This window comes from Lissotriton helveticus, chromosome 5_1 (genome assembly GCF_964261635.1).
Source record: "Lissotriton helveticus chromosome 5_1, aLisHel1.1, whole genome shotgun sequence".
Classification (NCBI taxonomy): Eukaryota; Metazoa; Chordata; class Amphibia; order Caudata; family Salamandridae; genus Lissotriton; species Lissotriton helveticus.
Genome location: NC_136065.1, coordinates 46200713 through 46220945, shown reverse-complemented (window position 1 = coordinate 46220945; position 20233 = coordinate 46200713). Strand labels below are relative to the sequence as shown.

Below are 20233 nucleotides of genomic sequence, written 5' to 3'. Positions count from 1 at the left end.
ACCATATTGACACAGTGAAAGATAAGGACAATGCAATTTAAAAAGCACAACAGTGTAGTAATTCAAAAGAAAACCGTTTTTATATTATCAAGCTTGAACAGACCTATGGAACTATAGGTAGGTTTTATCCGTCACTACCTACAACCGGAAACTATAGTGAGGGGGTTGTGGACCGATATAAGCACTACTCAAGAGTCTCACAATAAGACCACACCCGTTGGCGGCGCCATGTTGCAAGGATCCTGCTCATACACAGAACTGTGCACAGAGACCCAGGACATCTATGAATTGTGATGTACCAGAAACTTACCTCAGTACCTAGAGAACCTCAACCAGTAGCATCAGTCTGAAATTAGCTCTTCGTCCTATAGCAAAGTAACCAATGATTAGACAACCTAGAACATGCAACTTAGGACCATCTCAGGAATGGTGGGAAGTGAGAACACTCTTTTGTTATACTCTCATACCAGTCCACAACAGGAGTAAATAGGAAACACAGCAAGGTTAAAAATATTTATTTTAACAACGTGATCTCATGTGCAGTATCTTAGCCAACATAAGCAGACATATGATTAAAAATAATATGGTCAGTATGGTAACAATTCCATAAAATACAAAAGGAGAAATCATATTACAATGATGGTGAAAACAGGTCCTATAGCGCCTAGTTTTAATACCCTCCCTATATAGGAACTATGTATTATAGACTATAGAAGGTCTCTTAGGCTTCTGTGGGGGACCCCGTTGTCTTTCCGATCAGTAAGAGTAAATTACATCTGGATCAGCATAGGCTCTCTGCATCCCTGAAAACGGAAATCTTCCACGTGTGTGAAATCATGGCAAGTGTGTGTATAATAAGGACGCCAGAATCTTAGTTGACTCGCAGGCACCAAATTGTTATGTCTAGAAAGCATTACTCGAACATTCAGAAAAACAGCTAACATGTTTTGATAACCTTGAAGGCTTTAGCACTCACTGTGCAGACTAGAGGCACAATGTAAGTCTAGAGATGTCGAAAATAAAACCTTTTCTCATGTATAGACCTTCGGGAAAGCTCACTTACAAAAACAGCTATGCAGTTTCTTGTGCAAAAGCAGCAAAAGGTAAAATGGCGTTAAAACTTCTAATAAGCCATGCGACATAACATGCGCGCAAAGCAGGCCTCAGGCCATACTACACCACTAAGAAAGAGAAAATGTATTTTTAATTATTTAATATAAACCACTAACCTAGAACATATAATATGAATGGTACTAAAACAGACTATAAAAAGAAATACTAAGATTCAATTTATGGTCAGCGAAAGCAGCAAGAAAAAATCAAAAAACTTTATTGTGTCATTATTGTCCTAACTTCCTTATGCTTTTTTGATATGTTATATTATCTTTGCTTAAGCTGTATATAGCAAAACTGTACCTTAGATTCTCGGTTGGTTCACCCAACATAGTTATAAAATAGCATTTTAGCTATTTCTTGTCTTGACTAAGAAGCATGTGTGTGATTGGAACATAAACAGTGACCAGCTGTAAGGTGTTTCCCCTCACTGTTGCCTCTAACTGAGGTTTGGTTTAAAAACCTGCATAACATTTGCCTCTATATCTATGTCTGGAAGGCTCTCTCTACCTATAATCTGATATCTGAAATTCTATTGTATACAATTGGCAAATTGTATCTTATACCTTTTATTTTGTAAGCAATTACTGGATATTAAGATAGTAAAGCAAGAATAGAACAAGACAAGAATGGCAGGAAATGTGCCAAATCATTTATCATAGAGATAGAATATAGTTAACATTCATAAACATTCCTGGATAGCATATGGTGCAGACATTACTACTATTCCTAAACAACTCTATGACGTTTGTTTAAAACTTTATTCGACTATCAAAAGAGGTAGCCATAAAAGTACAATTATAATGCATTCAAAAAGACAGGTTAATCAGGCAGATACAATCACAATTACTAAAAACAGTTAATTTCTTGTAGTATATAAAAACATATGTTCACATTAAATATGCTTCAAACTTTGCCACTGGATTCAACTAAGCCGGGCTCAAGACGGCTGAAATGCCAGAAAACGGTTCTCGGAAGCTTGTTTCCGGTCCAGTGAAGGCATGGCTTAGCAGTTCGGGCTGGACTGTTCCCATGAGGCACAGGGTCAGACTGATTTGCATATGGCCATGTCTGAACTGGGGTGGCAGTGTGGGCTGAAGAACGGTGATAGATTAAACCCAGATCTGTTGACTGGGTGTGAGTGTTTGATTGGTTCAGATGCTCCGTCCATCACCACCCCCTTTTGTACCACTTTGTTCGACATAAGTTGGCAGGGTATGCTCAGACGCGAGTCCCTTGCTCACTTTGCCACTGGATTCAAGTAAGCCGGGCTGAAGACGGCTGGAATGCCAGAAACCGGTCCTCGGAAGCTTGTTTCCGGTCCAGGGAAGGCATGGCTTGGCAGTTCGGGCTAGACTGTTCCCATGAGGCACAGGGTCAGACTGATTTGCATATGGCCATGTCTGAACTGGGGTGGCAGAGTGGGCTAAAGAATGGTGAAGGATTTAACCCAGATCTGTTGACTGGGTGTGAGTGTTTGATTGGTTTAGATGCTCCGTCCATCACCACCCCCTTTTGTACCACTTTGTTCGCCATAAGTTGGCAGGGTATGCTCAGACGTGAGTCCCTTGCTCACTTTGCCACTGGATTCAAGTAAGCCGGGCTGAAGACGGCTGAAATGCCAGAAACCGGTCCTCGGAAGCTTGTTTCCGGTCCAGAGAAGGCATGGCTGGGCAGTTCGGGCTGGACTGCTCCCATGATGCACAGGGTCAGACTGATTTGCATATGGCCATGTCTGAACTGGGGTGGCAGAGCGGGCTAAAGAAAGGTGATGGATTTAACCCAGATCTGTTGACTGGGTGTGAGTGTTTGATAGGTTCAGATGCTCCGTCCATCACCACCCCCTTTTATATCAAAAAAGACATGACATTATTATTGATTAGAGAAAAATCAACAATGGAATCAGTAAAATCAATTCAGGTCTTTCCTACTATATAGTGATATTTTTACTCAAATTAATTGATTTCAGTATGAACAGGGCAGCACTGTAACATATCAGAGTTCTGGGATGTTATCGATCTTCAGAAAGGGAGCATTTACTGTATCCCAAAAAAGTTTGTTATTCTTGGTTTTTGCTGAAATAACCAGGTTTTCCTATGCCTCGGCCTTGAGTATCCTTTTCCAGGCGGATATAGCTATTTTCTACTCCCGCCGTATGGTTTGGATGATTAATAGGTCTTGTGGTGATTTAGACAGGGCATGCTTCAAACCTTGTAGGGCTTTAGTGCAAGAGCTGTCGAACCACCCCTTATTTGTACTGCATAGAGGCCCAGGGTTCTTTGTTAAAAGTGATTTAATGGAATTTGTGATGATAGAAAAATTCTCAGTCAGTAGTAGTGGAATAATTTCATCCTGGATACAACGTGTTATTTCCCTTTGGTCAGCGACCTATTTCCCTCATAATCAAGCATGGGTCAACACTCGACCATTTAATTCGGACATCATTTGACCTTGCCGGATTCATATGATATACTAAATTAAAAACATCATGCCTGTTGCCCCAGAAGACAAAAGATAGTTTTAACAAGTTATGATAACTGAAAGAAAGAAGTTACAACACTAAGGATGCCGCTCATCCAGGTGGCAGGGGCAGATACTAACATATGGTCTATAATGGAGTATATGTTTCTCCATATGAAAGTTGAGGCTAAATCCCCTACGGACCAACCCCACCTAGTAAGTTGAAAATCATATTTGACACTCATCTGATTAAGTGCTTCCCCATAGTCATTATGACAAAAGTGATCAGTTCCCTCTCCCTCATCATATTTGTGACCACATGCCTTGTTGTTGGATAATCCGCATGCCTGTAAGTTAAAATCTCCTGCACACAATAAAACATACTCCGTATTAATTGGAGATAAAAAAGCTTCTAAGCCATAGTCAAGAGCTGCTACCAAATTAGCTCTTGAAGAATCAAAAATATTATTGTAAAAGTTTACAATTATAGTCTTTGGTCACTTTTTGCTTAACCACAACATTTGTGCTGGAGGCCCACATTTGCAACCTTTTTAACATTGATGGAAATTTATTGGAAATGAGGGTTTGCGTGTCCGGAAGGCTCTCTCTATCTATGATCCGATATCTAAAATTCTATTGTGTAGAGTTTCAAATTTTTATTTTATCCTATCTTTTTTTTTTGCAAGAAATTACTGGATTTTAAGATATTAAAGCAAGAATAGAACAAGACAAGAATGGCGGGAAATGTGCCAAGTCATTTATCGTAGAGATAGAATATTGTTAACATTCATAAACATTCTTGCATAAGATGTACATATAGTGGAGACATTTATAATATTCATAAACCGCACTATAACATCACACATTCTTTAAAAGAAATAGCAAAGACTGGAAAAATCCCAATAAGTGAATCCCTAGAGTCTTGAAGGACAAAACAATGGAAATAGAAAATTCTGATCAAGCAAAAATTGTTATTGTGTTCTTGACACATATTTAAACAATTTTAAGGCTTTGGGCAGCTCCTGATAGACCTATTAGCTACCACTGCAGGTAGATAAATAAAAAGAGTTTTCAAAGTTGGAAAGGGATTGTGGAGCAGTAACTTTTTCCTCTTGGGCTGTGCTTGGTCAGACAAGCACATTCCTTGCACCTTAGAAGAGGGTGGGTTCTACTTGTTTGTCATGATGTTTTCTCATACTGCGCATGTTTACAGTCCCACTCAAACATTACAGAGCTCGAGCTTTGGCACTGCTGACAGATTGTTACTTCTAGATATAAGTTCCTTGTCTCCATACAGCACACTCACAAAGCAATGTGTGACTATTCTTGTGAATTTTTTATTACTGGGAGTGTCATCGACAACTCTGCAAGGGCCATCAATGCTCAATGTTGGTTATCCTTTCAGTTTGGACATTTAAAGAATCAAATACTTACAACGCTCTCTATGCATCTCTTAATTTATTGGGTTGATATGTGGCATGAAAGCCTCATAACTCATTAATTGCAATGGCCTTGGCTTCCCTGGTGGGTAGCTACTGTTTCTAATTGAAAAAACATCCTAATTCTTCAGTGCATCTCCTGAGTGAATGTTAAACTGAAGATAGAGTACTCTACAGAGAGGTAATTAATTTATTTAACCTGCTAATGAGAATTTTAGGATTTAAATAAATACCTCCAGTGTTAAAGTTTGCTAAATAAAAATAACTGTCTATAAGACATATGGAGTTGGTACTCTATGTACTGATCGATGAGTGGATTTACGTTTTGTGGACTGTGATGTCTCGCATGAATCTTCTGAGAAGAAACATTTTCTAAATGTGGCTATTTCTAAATATAGCTAACTATGACAGGATGGCCCAAAGACAGGCAGGCACTAGACCAAGGTTTTCAACCATGGGAATCACTTCTAAGTCAGAGGGTGTGACAAGATTGACAGGGTGGAACATTTGCCAGTTTATAATAATTTTCAATAGTTTCCATTATCTCCACACTGTATATTACAGCTCCCTGTGTTCTCCTCCTATATGCTATAGGTAACCAGGAAGAAGGTCTTGAACAACGCATTTCCATAACCTAGTAAACTTGGCATTTGAATATTTTGACAACTGTGCTAGATTGTAATGCTCTAAATTCAAGCAATTCACAAAAATATAACTACAATGTTAAAACTTATGAGGATAAAAATGTCACAACACAATCATCATCTGACAATTTGAATTAAACAGAACAATTGAATCTGCATTTGGAACATTACATGAAAAACAACTGTGTCACCAACTCTTCAGCTGTGTAAAAACTTTGCATTGGTGCATAAAAATTATCTTCATATTAACAGGAATAAATAACGGAAATATAATTTTGATGCTTTGCATCATTTTCATGAAGCAAGAACAGTGGAAAGGTTTGATAGATCTGAGCCTAAGATACTATTGAGCTGACTTGAGCATGAAGGAAGTGCTATACTTAAAGTGGATTTAAATGTAAATCCTGAAATACTTGGCATCAAGTCAGCTAATAAACACAGCAGCATTATGCAATACCCAAAGGAAGAAGCAGATTAGGGTTTCAAATTATACCATCCTAGAGGTGGGTGAGTGCCACATCATTACAAATGTCACTCAGTCTCCGGAGAAGCAGAATTCTCCATGGCCTCTCCTCTGCCATAGAGTCAAATCCTTCTCATGTCTCACCTCCAGGTGCAAGAACTCAGTCAAAGTGCCAGCATGAATTAGAAATCCCTTTGGAATGCAATTCATAAATAAAACACTGACTAATTCTTCATAATAAGTACTTTCTGGGATTAATACATCCCACAAGATGAGGTCAGGGACACAGTGGTACTCTAATACCTGATTCATTTATGAATATCACATTCAAAGCCACTAAGAATAGGAAATATATTTTAAAATATTAAAAATAACTTCTAACATAGATCATAAAATATGAATGGTACTAAAACAGAATCTAAAAATACATACAAAGATGCAATTTATGCACATCGAAAACAGCAGGAAAAAGTCTAACATTTTTATTGTGTCTTTATCATCCTAACTGCTTTATGCTTTATTATTATTTATACTATCTTTGCTAAAGCAGTAAATAGTAAATTGTGCCTGAGATTCTAAGCTGATTCACCCAACATGCTTCTGATTTATTTATAAAATAGCAAGTTAGCTATTTCCTGTCATGAATAAGAAGCATGTAAGAGGAAGGAACATAAACACTGACCAGCTGTAATGTATTTCCCCCCTCTGTCGCCTCCAACTGAGGATTGGGCTACACACGGGATTAACATTTGCCTCTATAGCTATGTCTGGAAGGCTCTTTCTATCTATGATCTGATATTCTATTGTATACTACTTGCATTTTTTATATTATCCTACTTTTTATTTTGTAAGCAATTACAGGATTTTAAGATTTTAAAGCAAGAATTGAACAAGACAAGAATGGCAGAAAATGTGCCAACTAATTTATTATAGAGATAGAATATAGTAAACATTCATAAACATTCCTGGATAGCAGGTACCTATGGTGCTGACATTTCTAGTATTCATAAACAGCTTTATAACATCACACATTCTATAAAAGAAATACCAAAGATTGGAAAATGCCCAAAAGTTGAATTCCTAGAGTCTGAAAGGACAAAATGATTTAAAATAGAAAAGTCTGAACGTGAACTGTCATAGTGTTCCTGACACATCCTCTTACACCTTTAAGCCACTGGGCAGCTCTTGATGGACCTATTAGCTATCACTGCAGGAAGCCTGTAGGTAAATAAAAAGGGTTTTCAAAGTTGTAAAGGGATTCTGGAGCAGTGACTTTTACCTCTTGGGCTGTGCTTGGTCAGACAAACTCATTCCTTGCACCTTAGAAGAGGGTGGGTTCTACTTGGTTGTCATGATGAGTTCTCACACTGTGCATGTTTACAGTCCTATGGATAAAGTTGTACTTTGATGATTCGAACCTTACAGAACTTGAGCTTTGGCACTGCTGACAGATTGTTACTTCTAGATATAGGTTCCTTGTCTCTATACAGCACACACACTAAGCAATGTACCACTATCCTTGTGTATTTTTAATTACTGGGAATTTCATTGACAACTCTCCAATGGCCATCAATGCTCAATGTTGGTTATTATCCTTTCGGTTTGAACATTTAAAGAATTAAATACTTAGAACACTCTATATGCATCTCTTAATTTATTGGGTTCATATGTGGCATAAAAGCCTCATAACTCATCAATTGAAATGGCTTTGGCTTCCCTGGTGGATGGCTACTGTTCCTAATTGGGAAAACATCCTAATTAATCAGTGCTCCTCCTTAGTGATTGTTAAACTGAAGATAGAGTACTCTGCAGAGAGGTAAATAATGTATTAAACTGCTCATGAGAATTTTAGGATTTAAATAAATACCTCCAGAAGTTGAAGTTTTTAAATAAAAATAACTGTCTATAAAACATATGGAGTTGTTACTCTATGTACTGAGCTATGAGTGGATTTACGTTTTGTGGACTGTGATGTCTCGCATGAATCTTCTGAGAAGAAACATTTTCTAAATGCAGCTACTCTCTAAATATGGCTAACTATGACAGGATGGCCCAATGACAGGCATGCACTAGACCAAGGTTTTCAACTATGGGAATCACTTCTAAGTCAGAGGGTAGGACACTATTGACAGGGTGGAGCATTTGCCAGTTTATAATATTTTTTATAGTTTCCATTATCTCCACACTGCAAATTACAGTTCCTTGTGTTCTCCTCGTATATGCTGTAGGTGACCAGGAAGACGGTCTTGTACAACAAGCCTGATAAATGCCAAGTTTATTAGGTTATGGAAATGCTTATTTTAGATATACAGGCAATGCATTTCTAAGACAGACAGGGCTCAGACCAATTCAGATGTCAAATGGAAAATATATTCACAAAGAGGAAGTGTCTTACATAATCAAATGACGGTATTGGAAGCTTTCACAAGAAAACTGTAGAACAAATACAGTGAGGTCAATACATCACAATGTTGTAAAGACTAGTGAGAAAAACAATATAACATTGGTGCCTTTTTCTTTTGGTATGATCTTAGACAACAAACCAGTAAAGTTCCTGATTACAATGCCACAAAAACAGTTTCCAGTTTCTGGGATAGAGGATTTTCTCTATACATTGGCAGCACAATGCCACTGGAAGAGATCATAATTCATCCAATGTGTCTATTTTAGAAGGTAAATTATAGCACTAACCTTTTTCTTCTTGGAGATTGTCTGTGCACACAAAAACATGTATTATGAACTCACTGAATTTTATTTTTCATATAATTCATTTATTATTGCTCAATTTAAATACATACCTCTTGCTTTAATTAAATCACCTATCAGATAAATATAGAGTAGTAAAGGTTAAAATTGTTTTGAGTACGCACAATTTATTTCTACATTGCCTGATGGTGAAAGTAACCAGATTAAGGACTACAGACAGTGGCTAGTACTAGCTATCTGGAAGGTGCTTCCAAGTGATCCAACTACTTTTTGGAAAATGTCTGAAATATCATATATTCATAAGATACATAGTTTCGCATAGTCAAAGATTTATATATTGCAAACTGACCTATCACATTCACATTCATTATACGTGAAAGAAAATATCCCTCAATCATTTCAATGACAATAAGTATATGACATCAAGTTGCCTAGCACTATTCTGGTTAGGGGTCTTTGAAAAGAAATACATTTATTGCAGGTTATAAATGTCTTAAAAAATATCTAATATACAATATGTTGAAATCTTTCAAACCTCAAAACTTTTTTGTTTAAAACCAAAGAATTATTTGGAAATTCATTATTTTGATATGTCTGCTCCAATAGCCTATAATAGATTATGAATTTCATAATGAGCATTTCTGGAGATTTTGAAAATGGAGTAGAAGTGTCTAATTGCAGTGAAATTACTTGGTGACAATCTTGGTGTTTTCTACTGCTGTGTGGATTGGGAATTGACTTTCTTACTGTGTAGTGTACTTCTGTTTTAGTATAAAGGAGACATAGTCTCGAACATAACCCCTCTGTAGAGCAAAATATAGTTCCCAACATCATGAAAAGCAAATTATGCAAGACAGGAAGTAACAATCTTCAGACAAGATGTGCAACAGAAGTACTCTACCTTGACTGGATTTGTGTTTGCCCTTACCCTTGTTTTAATGTGATTTCACATACCTTTTTCCATCTGGAGAGTGTCTGAAATAGCAATGACAAATGTGTTACTTGTGGAGATTCAATACAACCATTCAAGAGATGTTCCACATTTGAATATTTTAACAACTGTGCTAGAGTGTAATGCTCTAAAGTCAAGCAATTCACAAAAATATAAGTACAATGTTAAACATGAAGAGGATGAAAATGTCACAACACAATCATCATCTGACAATTTGAAATAAACAGAACAATTAAATCTGCATTTGGAACATTTCATGAAAAACAACTGTGTGACCAACTCTTCAGCTGTGTAAAAACTTTGCAATGGTGCATAAAAATGATCTTCATATTAACAAGAATAAATAATGGAAATATAACTTTGATGCTTTGCATCATTTTTGTGAATCAAAAACAGTGGAAAAGTTTGATAAATCTGGGCCTAAGATGCTATTGAGCTGACTTGAGGAGGAAGGAAATGCTATACTTAAAGTTGAATTGAAATGTAAATCCTGAAATACTTGGCATCAAGTCAGCTAATAAACACAGCAGCATTATTCAATAGCCAAAGGAAGAAGCCAGATTAGGGTTTCAAATTTACCATCCTAGAGGTGTGTGTGTGCCAAATCATTACACAAGTCACTCTGTCTCCGGAGATGCAGCATTCTCCATTGGCCTCTACTCTACGATAGGGTCACATCCTTCTCATGTGTCACATTCAGGTGCAAGAGCTCAGTCAATGTGCCAGCATGAATTAGAAATACCTTTGGAATGCAATTCATATATAAAACACTAATTCTTCATAAGTACTTTCTGGGAATAATAAATCCCACAAGATGAGGTCAGGGACACAGTAGAACACTAACACGTGATTCACTTATGAATATCACATTCAAAGCCACTAAGAATAGGAAATATATTTTAAAATATTTATAATAAACTTCTAAGCTAGATCATAAAATATGAATGGTACTGAAACAGAATCTAAAAATAAATGCAAAGATGCAATTTATGCACATCAAAAACAGCAAGAAAAATTCTAACATTTGTATTGTGCCTTTATCATCCTGGGACAGTCAGCTATGCTTCGGAGCCCAGGTCCAATCTGTTGCACCAACTTGTTTTGGGAAAATAAAAACCATCAGGAAATGTATCAACTACCTGCCGGATGCCACACGCAAAACAGTAGTCTATGCCTTAATAACTTCCCATTTGGACTACATAAGTGGGTTTATCTCGCCCTCTCCCTGGGATTGATTCGCAGACTACAGATAGTACAAAACGCTGCAGCCCGTTTATTCTGTGGTACCCCACTCAGACAACTTATTTCTCCTTCTCTGAGCCAACTTCATTGGCTTCCCATCGCTAAGCGAATTGAATTCAAGGTTCTAACACTGGCGTTTCGGACAGGCAAGGGGCTGGAGCCCGCCTATCTCAGAAGAAGACTCCGCCCCTATGGTCAGTCCAGTTCACTACGGTCTAACACCCAATTCCAATTGATCACACCCAGATTTAAAAAAGCAAGATTCGGTGGAAAATCCTTTGAGGTGGGTGTCACTAAATGCTGGAACAAATTCCCCACGCACCTACGGCATATTCAGATGGAACCTCTGTTTCCTAAAGCCCTTAAAACCTGGCTATTTAGCCGGACGGACTAGACCAGCCTGATGCTCCTGATCTCCTCACTGTCGGCTACAGCGCCGGGATACCCCATTAGGGTAGCTGTGCGCTTAACAAGTGCCTATAATAACTGCCTTATGCTTTATTGAGATTTATACTATCTTTGCTTAAGCAGTAAATAGTAAATTGTGCCTGAGATTCTAAGCTGATTCACCCAACATGCTTCTGATTTATTTATAAAATAGCAAGTTAGCTATTTCCTGTCATGAATTAGAAGCTTGTAAGAGGAAGGAACATAAATACTGACCAGCTGTAATGTATTTCCCCCTCTGTCGCCTCCAACTGAGGATTGGGCTACACACTGGATTAACATGTGCCTCTATAGCTATGTCTGGAAGACTCTCTCTATTTATGATATGATATCTGATATTCTATTGTATACTACTTGCATTTTGTATCCTATCCCACTTTTTATTTTGTAAGCAATTACAGGATTTTAAGATTTTAAAGCAAGAATTGAACAAGACAAGAATGGCAGGAAATGTGCCAACTCATTTATCATAGAGATAGAATACAGTCAATAATCATAGACATTCCTGGACAGCAGGTACCTATGGTGCTGACATTCTAGTATTCCTAAACAACAGTTCTATAACATCACACACTCTTTAAAGGAAATAGCAAAGATTGGAAAATGCCCAAAAGTTGAATTCCTAGAGTATGAAAGGACAAAATGATTTAAAATAGAAACGTCTGAACGTGAATAGTCATAGTGTTCCTGACACATCCTCTAACACTTTAAGCCACTGGGCAGCACCTAATGGACCTTTTAGCTATCACTGCAGGAAGCCTGGAGGTAAATAAAAAGAGTTTTCAAAGTAGGAACCGGATTCTGGAGCAGCGACTTTTGCCTCTTGGGCTGTGCTTGGCCAGACAAACTCATTCCTTGCACCTTAGAAGAGGGTGGGTTCTACTTGTTTGTCATGATGGATTCTCACACTGCGCATGTTTACAGTCCTATAGATAAAGTTGTACTTTGATAATTTGAACATTACAGAGCTTGAGCTTTGGCACTGCTGACACATTGTTACTTCTAGATATAGGTTCATTGTCTCTATACAGCACACACGCGAAGCAATGTACGACTATACTTGTGTATTTCTAATTACTGGAAGTGTCATTGACAACTCTGCAATGGTCAACAATGCTCAATGTTGGTTATTATCCTTTCGGTTTGGACATTTAAGGAATTAAATACTTAAAACAATCTCTATGCATCTCTTATTTTATTGGGTTGATTTGTGGCATAAAAGCCTCATAACTCATCAATTGCAATTGGCTTGGCTTCCCTGGTGGATGACTACTGTTCCTAAATTGAAAAACATCCTAATTCTTCGGTGCATCTCCTGACTGATTGTTAAACTGAAGATAGAGTACTCTACAGAGAGGTAATTATTTATTTAACCTGCTCATAAGAATTTTAGGATTTAAATAAATACCTCCAGAAGTTGTAGTTTGTAAAATAAAAATAACTGTCTGTAAGACATATGGAGTTGTTACTCTATGTACTGAGATATGAGTGGATTTACGTTTTGTGGACTGTGATGTCTCGCATTAATCTTCTGAGAAGAAACATTTTCTAAATGCAGCTATTCTCTAAATATGGCTAACTATAACAGGATGGCCCAATGACAGGCAGGCACTAGACCAAGGTTTTCAGCCATGGGAATAACTTCTGAGTCAGAGGTTAGGACAAGATTGACAGGGTGGAGCATTTCCCAGTTTATGATAATTTTTAATAGTTTCCATTATCTCCACACTATAAATTACAGCTCCCTGTGTTCTAATCGTATGTGCTGTAGGTGACCAGGAAGAAGGTCTTGTACAACGAGCCTGATAAATGGCAAGTTTACTAGGTTATGGAAATGCCTATTTTAGATATATAGGCAATGCATTTCTAAGACAGACAAGGCTTAGACCAATTCAGATGGCAAATGGAAAAAATATTCACAAAGAGGAAGTGTCTTACATAATCAAAAGACGGGATTGGAAGCTTTCACAAGAAAACTGTAGAACACATAAAGTGAGGTCAATACATCTCAATGTTGTAAAGACTGGAGAGGAAAACAATATATTATTGGTGCGCTTTTCTTTTGGTATGATCTTAAGCAAGAAAACAATAACAATGCATTTTGTATTCTTTTACTCTCATAACCGAATCTTAAATTTCAGCTCTGATTTCTTGAACTGTTAATATATTTCAAGGTAATATTCCAGAGTCAGAGTATCAAGGAAGAAGTATTTCAAACTTTGAGGACTTTAGACAACAAACCAGTAAAGTTCCTGATTAGAATTCCACAACAAAAGTTTCCAGGCTTAAACTGGGATAGCGGATTTACTCTGTACATTGGCAGCAAAATGCCACTGGAAGAGATCATAATTCATCCAATGCGTCTATATTAGAAGGTAATTGATAGCACTCACCTTTTTCTTTTTGGAGATTGTCTGTGTACACAAAAATATGTATTATGAACTCACTGAATTTTATTTTCCATAAAATGTATTTATTATTGATCAATTTAAATACATACCTCTTGCTTTAATTAAATCACCTATCAGATAAATATAGAGAAGTAAAGGTTAATATTGTTTTGAGTACGTGCAATTTATTTCTACATTGCTTGATGGTGAAAGTAACCAGATTTAGCACAACTGACAGTGGCTAGTACTAGCTATCTGGATAGTGTTTCCAAGTGTTCCACCTACTTTTTGGAAAATGTCTGAAATATCATATATCCATAAGATATATTGCTTCGCATAGTCAAAGATAGTTTATGCATTTCAAACTGACCTATCACATTCACATTCATTATACGTTAAAACAACTATCCCTCAATCATTTCAATAACTTTTTAAAAGTATATGAAATCAAGTTGCCTAGCACTATGCTGGTTAGGGGTCTTTGAAAAGTAATACGTTTATTGCAGATTATAAATGTCTTAAAAAATATCTAATATACAATATGTTGCAATCTTTCAAACCTAAAAACTGTTTTGTTTAAAACCAAATAATTATTTGGAAATTCATTCTTTTGATATGTCTGCTCAGATAGCCTATAATAGATTATGAATTTTATAATGAGCATTTCTGGAGATTTTGAAAATGGAGTAGAAGTGTCTAATTGCAGTGAAATCACTTGGTGACAATCTTGGTGTTTTCTACTGCTGTGTGGATTGGGAATTGACTTTCTTACTGTGTAGTGCACTTCTGTTTTAGTATAAAGGAGACATAGTCTAAAACATAGCCCCTCTGTAGAGCAAAATATAGTTCCCAACGTCATAAAAAGCAAATGATGCAAGACAGGAAGTAACAATTTTCAGACAAAATGTGTAACTGAAGTACTCTACCCTGACTGGATTTGTGCTTGCCCTTACCCTTGTTTTAATGCGATTTCACATACCGTTTTGCTTCTGGAGAGTGTCTGAAATAGCAACGATAAAAGTGTTACTTCTGGAGATTCAATACAGACTGTTGCCAATTTTTAAAGGCAACCATTCAAGAGATGTTCCACGTTTGAATATTTTGACAACTGTGCTAGAGTGTAATGCTCTAAATTCAAGCAATTCACAAAAATATAAGAACAATGTTAAAAATTATGAGGATGAAAATGTCACAACACAATCATCATCTGACAATTTGAATTAAACAGAACAATTAAATCTGCATATGGAACATTATATGAAAAACAACTGTGTGACCAGCTCTTCAGCTGTGTAAAAAGTTGGCATTGGTGCATAAAAATGATCTTCATATTAACAAGAATAAATAACGGAAATATAATTTTGATGCTATGCATCATTTTCGTGAAGCAAAAACAGTCGAAAAGTTTGATAAATCTGGGCCTAAGATGCTAGTGAGCTGACTTGAGGAGGAAAGAAATGCTATACTTAAAATTGGATTGAAATGTAAATCCTGAAATACTTGGCATCAAGTCAGCTAATAAACACAGCAGCATTATGCAATACCCAAAGGAAGAAGCCAGATTAGGGTTTCAAATTATACCACACTAGAGGTGTATGAGGGCCAAATCATTACACCAGTCACTCAGTCTCCGGAGATACAGCATTCTCAATGGCCTCTCCTCTGCCATAGAGTCACATCCTTCTCATGTCTCACCTCCAGGTGCAAGAACTCAGTCAAAGTGCCAGCATGAATTAGAAATCCCTTTGGAATGCAATTTATATATAAAACACTAATTCTTCATAAGGACTTTCTGGAAATATTAAATCCCACAAGATGAGGTCAGGGACACAGTGGAACTCTAACATGTGATTCACTTATGAATATCACATTCAAAGCCACTAAGAATAGGAAATATATTTTAAAATATTTATAATAAACTTCTAAGCTAGATCATAAAATATGAATGGTACTGAAACAGAATCTAAAAATAAATGCAACAATGCAATTTATGCACATCAAAAACAGCAAGAAAAATTCTAACATTTGTATTGTGCCTTTATCATCCTGGGACAGTCAGCTATGCTTCGGAGCCCAGGTCCAATCTGTTGCAGCAACTTGTTTTGGGAAAATAAAAACCATCAGGAAATGTATCAACTGCCTGCCATATGCCACACGCTATACAGTAGTCCATGCTTTAATAACTTCCCATTTGGACTTCACAAGCGGGTTATATCTCGCCCTCTCCCTAGGATTGATTCGCAGACTCCAGATAGTACAAAACTCTGCTGCCCGTTTAATTTGTGGTACCCCACTCAGACAACATATTTCTCCCTCTCTGAGCCAACTTCATTGGCTTCCCATCGCTAAGCGATTTGAATTCAAGGTTCTAACACTGGCGTTTCGGGCGGGCAAGGGGCTGGGGTCCGCCTATCTCAGAAGAAGACTCCGCCCCTAAGCTCAGTCCAGATCGCTACGGTCTAACACTCAATGCCAATTGATCACACCCAGATTTAAAAAAGCAAGATTCGGTGGAAAATCCTCTGAGGTGGGTGCCACTAAATGCTGGAACAAACTCCCCACGCACCTACGGCATATTCAGACGGAACCTCTGTTTCCTAAAGCCCTTAAAACCTGGCTATTTAGCAGGCCGGACTAGACCAGCCTGATGCTCCTGATCTCCTCACTGTCTGCTACAGCGCCGGGACACCCCGTTGGGGTAGCTGCGTGCTCAACAAGTGCCTATAATAATAACTGCCTTATGCTTTATTGAGATTTATACTATCTTTGCTTACGCAGTAGATAGTAAATTGTGCCTGAGATTCTAAGCTGATTCACCCAACATGATTATGATTTATTTATAAAATAGCAAGTTAGCTATTTCCTGTCATGAATTAGAAGCATGTAGGAGAAAGGAACATAAACACTGACCAGCTGTAATGTATTTCCCCCTCTGTCGCCTCCAACTGAGGATTGGGCTACTCACTGGATTAACATTTGCCTCTATAGCTATGTCTGGAAGGCTCTCTCTATTTATGATATGATATCTGATATTCTATTAAATACTACTTGCATTTTTTAACCTATCCTACTTTTTATTTTGTAAGCAATTACACGATTTTAAGATTTTAAAGCAAGAATTGAACAAGACAAGAATGGCAGGAAATGTGCCAACTCATTTATCATAGAGATAGAATACAGTCAACAATCATGGACATTCCTGGATAGCAGGTACCTATGTTGCTGACATTTCTAGTATTCCTAAACAACAGCTTTATAACATCACACACTCTATAAAGGAAATAGTAAAGATTGGAAAATGCCCAAAAGTTGAATTCCTAGAGTCTGAAAGGACAAAATGATTTAAAATAGAAACGTCTGAACGTGAATAGTCATAGTGTTCCTGACACATCCTCTAACACCTTTAAGCCACTGGGCAGCACCTGATGGACCTATTAGCTATCACTCCAGGAAGCCTGGAGGTAAAGAAAAAGAGTTTTCAAAGTTGGAACCGGATTCTAGAGCAGTGACTTTTACCTCTTGGGCTGTGCTTGGCCAAACAAACTCATTCCTTGCACCTTAGAAGAGGGTGGGTTCTACTTGTTTGTCATGATGGATTCTCACACTGCGCATGTTTACAGTCTTATAGATAAAGTTGTATTTTGATAATTTGAACATTACAGAGCTTGAGCTTTGGCACTGCTGACACATTGTTACTTCTAGATATAGGTTCCTTGTCTCCATACAGTACCCACGTGAAGCAATGTACAACTATACTTGTGTATTTTTAATTACTGGAAGTGTCATTGACAACTCTGCAATGGTCATCAATGCTCAATGTTGGTTATTATCCTTTTGGTTTGGACATTTAAAGAATTAAATACTTAAAACAATCTCTATGCATCTCTTATTTTATTGGGTTGATATGTGGCATAAAAGCCTCATAACTCATCAATTGCAATGGCCTTGGCTTCCCTGGTGGATGGCTACTGTTCCTAATTTGAAAAACATCCTAATTCTTCAGTGCATCTCCTGACTGATTGTTAAATTGAAGATAGAGTACTCTACAGAGAGGTAATTATTTATTTAACCTGCTCATAAGAATTTTAGGATTTAAATAAATACCTCCTGAAGTTGAAGTTTGTAAAATAAAAATAACTGTCTGTAAGACATATGGAGTTGTTACTCTATGTACTCAGCTATGAGTGGATTTACGTTTTGCGGACTGTGATGTCTCGCATGAATCTTCTGAGAAAAAACATTTTCTAGATGCAGCTATTCTCTAAATATGGCTAACTATGACAGGATGGCCCAAAGACAGGCAGGCATCAGACTAAGGTTCTCAACCATGGGAATCACTTTTAAGTCAGAGGGTAGGACACGATTGACAGGGTGGTGCATTTGCCAGTTTATAATAATTTGTAATAGTTTCCATTAGCTCTACTTTGTAAATTACAGCTCCCGGTGTTTTCCTCGTACATACTGTAGGTGACCAGGAAAAAAGTCTTGTACAACAAGCCTCATGAATGCCAAATTTACTAGGTTATGGAAATGCTTATGTTATATATATATAGGCAATGCATATTTAAGACAGACAGTCCTCAGACCAATTCAGATGGTAAATGGAAAATATATTTACAAAGAGGAAGTGTCTTACATAATCAAAAGACGGGATTGGAAGGTTTCATAAGAAAACTGTAGAACACATAAAGTGAGGTCAATACATCTCAATGTTGTAAAGACTGGAGAGGAAAACAATATAATATTGGTGCCCTTTTCTTTTGCAATGATCTTAAGCAAGAAAACAATAAAAATGTATTTTGTATTCTTTGAACTCTCATAACTGAATCTTAAATTTCAGTTCGGATTTTTTAAACTCTTAATATATTTCTAGGCAATATTCCAGAGTCAGAGTATCAAGGAAGAAGTATTTCAAACTTTGACAACTTTAGACAACAAACCAGTAAGAAAATCTTGTACAACAAGGCTCATGAATGCCAAGTTTACTAGGTTATGGAAATGCTTATTTTATATATATAGGCAATGCATATTTAAGACAGACAGTCCTCAGACCAATTCAGATGGAAAATGGAAAATATATTCACAAAGAGGAAGTGTCTTACATAATCAAAAGACTGGATTGGAAGCTTTCACAAGAAAACTGTAGAACACATGAAGTGAGGTCAATACATCTCAATGTTGTAAAGACTGGAGAGGAAAACAATATAACATTGGTGCTTTTTTCTTTTGGTATGATCTTAAGCAAGAAAACAATAAAAATGCATTTTGTATTCTTTGAACTCTCATAACCGAATCTTACATTTCAGTTCTGATTTCTTGAACTGTTAATATATTTCAAGGTAATATTCCAGAGTCAGAGTATCAAGGAAGAAGTATTTCAAACTTTGAGGACTTTAGACAACAAACCTGTAAAGTTCCTGATTAGAATGTCACACAAAAGTTTCCAGACTTAAACTGGGATAGCGTATTTACTCTGTACATTGGCAGCAAAATGCCACTCGAAGAGATCATAATTCATCCAATGCGTCTATATTAGAAGGTAATTGATAACACTCACCTTTTTCTTTTTGGAGATTGTCTGTGTACACAAAAACATGTATTATGAACTCACTGAATTTTATTTTTCATAAAATGTATTTATTATTGATCAATTTAAATACATACCTCTTGCTTTATTTAAATCACCTATCCGATAAATATAGAGAAGTAAAGGTTAATATTGTTTTGAGTACGTGCAATTTATTTCTACATTGCCTGATGGTGAAAGTAACCAGATTTAGGACAACAGACAGTGGCTAGTACTAACTATCTGGATGGTGTTTCCAAGTGTTCCACCTACTTTTTGGAAAATGTCTAAAATATAATATATCCATAAGATATATTGTTTCGCATAGTCAAAGATAGTTTATGCATTTCAAACTGACCTATCACATTCACATTCATTATACGTTAAAACAACTATCCCTCAATCATTTCAATAACTTTTTTAAAGTATATGAAATCAAGTTGCCTAGCACTATGCTGGTTAGGGGTCTTTGAAAAGTAATACGTTTATTGCAGATTATGAATGTCTTAAAAAATATCTAATATACAATATGTTGCAATCTTTCAAACCTAAAAACTGTTTTGTTTAAAACCAAATATTATTTGGAAATTCATTCTTTTGATATGTCTGCTCAGATAGCCTATAATAGATTATGAATTTCACAATGAGCATTTCTGGAGATTTTGAAAATGGAGTAGAGGTGTCTAATTGCAGTGAAATCACTTGGTGACAATCTTGGTGTTTTCTACTGCTGTGTGGATTGGGAATTGACTTTCTTACTGTGTAGTGCACTTCTGTTTTAGTATAAAGGAGACATAGTCTAGAACAGAGT

General features: G+C 36.7%; 1 protein-coding gene across 1 annotated transcript in view; it reads right to left on the bottom strand.

The window, feature by feature from the left end:
- Positions 1–20233, bottom strand: part of LOC144752376 (butyrophilin subfamily 3 member A1-like) — a 493909-nt gene that overhangs the window by 208231 nt on the left and 265445 nt on the right. Inside the window, exons 18-22 of the mRNA XM_078640312.1 lie at positions 19414–19434; positions 13967–13987; positions 13860–13880; positions 8918–8938; positions 8811–8831 (exon numbers count right to left, since the gene is read on the bottom strand). Coding sequence (XP_078496438.1) covers positions 8811–8831; positions 8918–8938; positions 13860–13880; positions 13967–13987; positions 19414–19434 — 105 coding nt within the window. The remainder of the gene's footprint in view (positions 1–8810; positions 8832–8917; positions 8939–13859; positions 13881–13966; positions 13988–19413; positions 19435–20233) is intronic.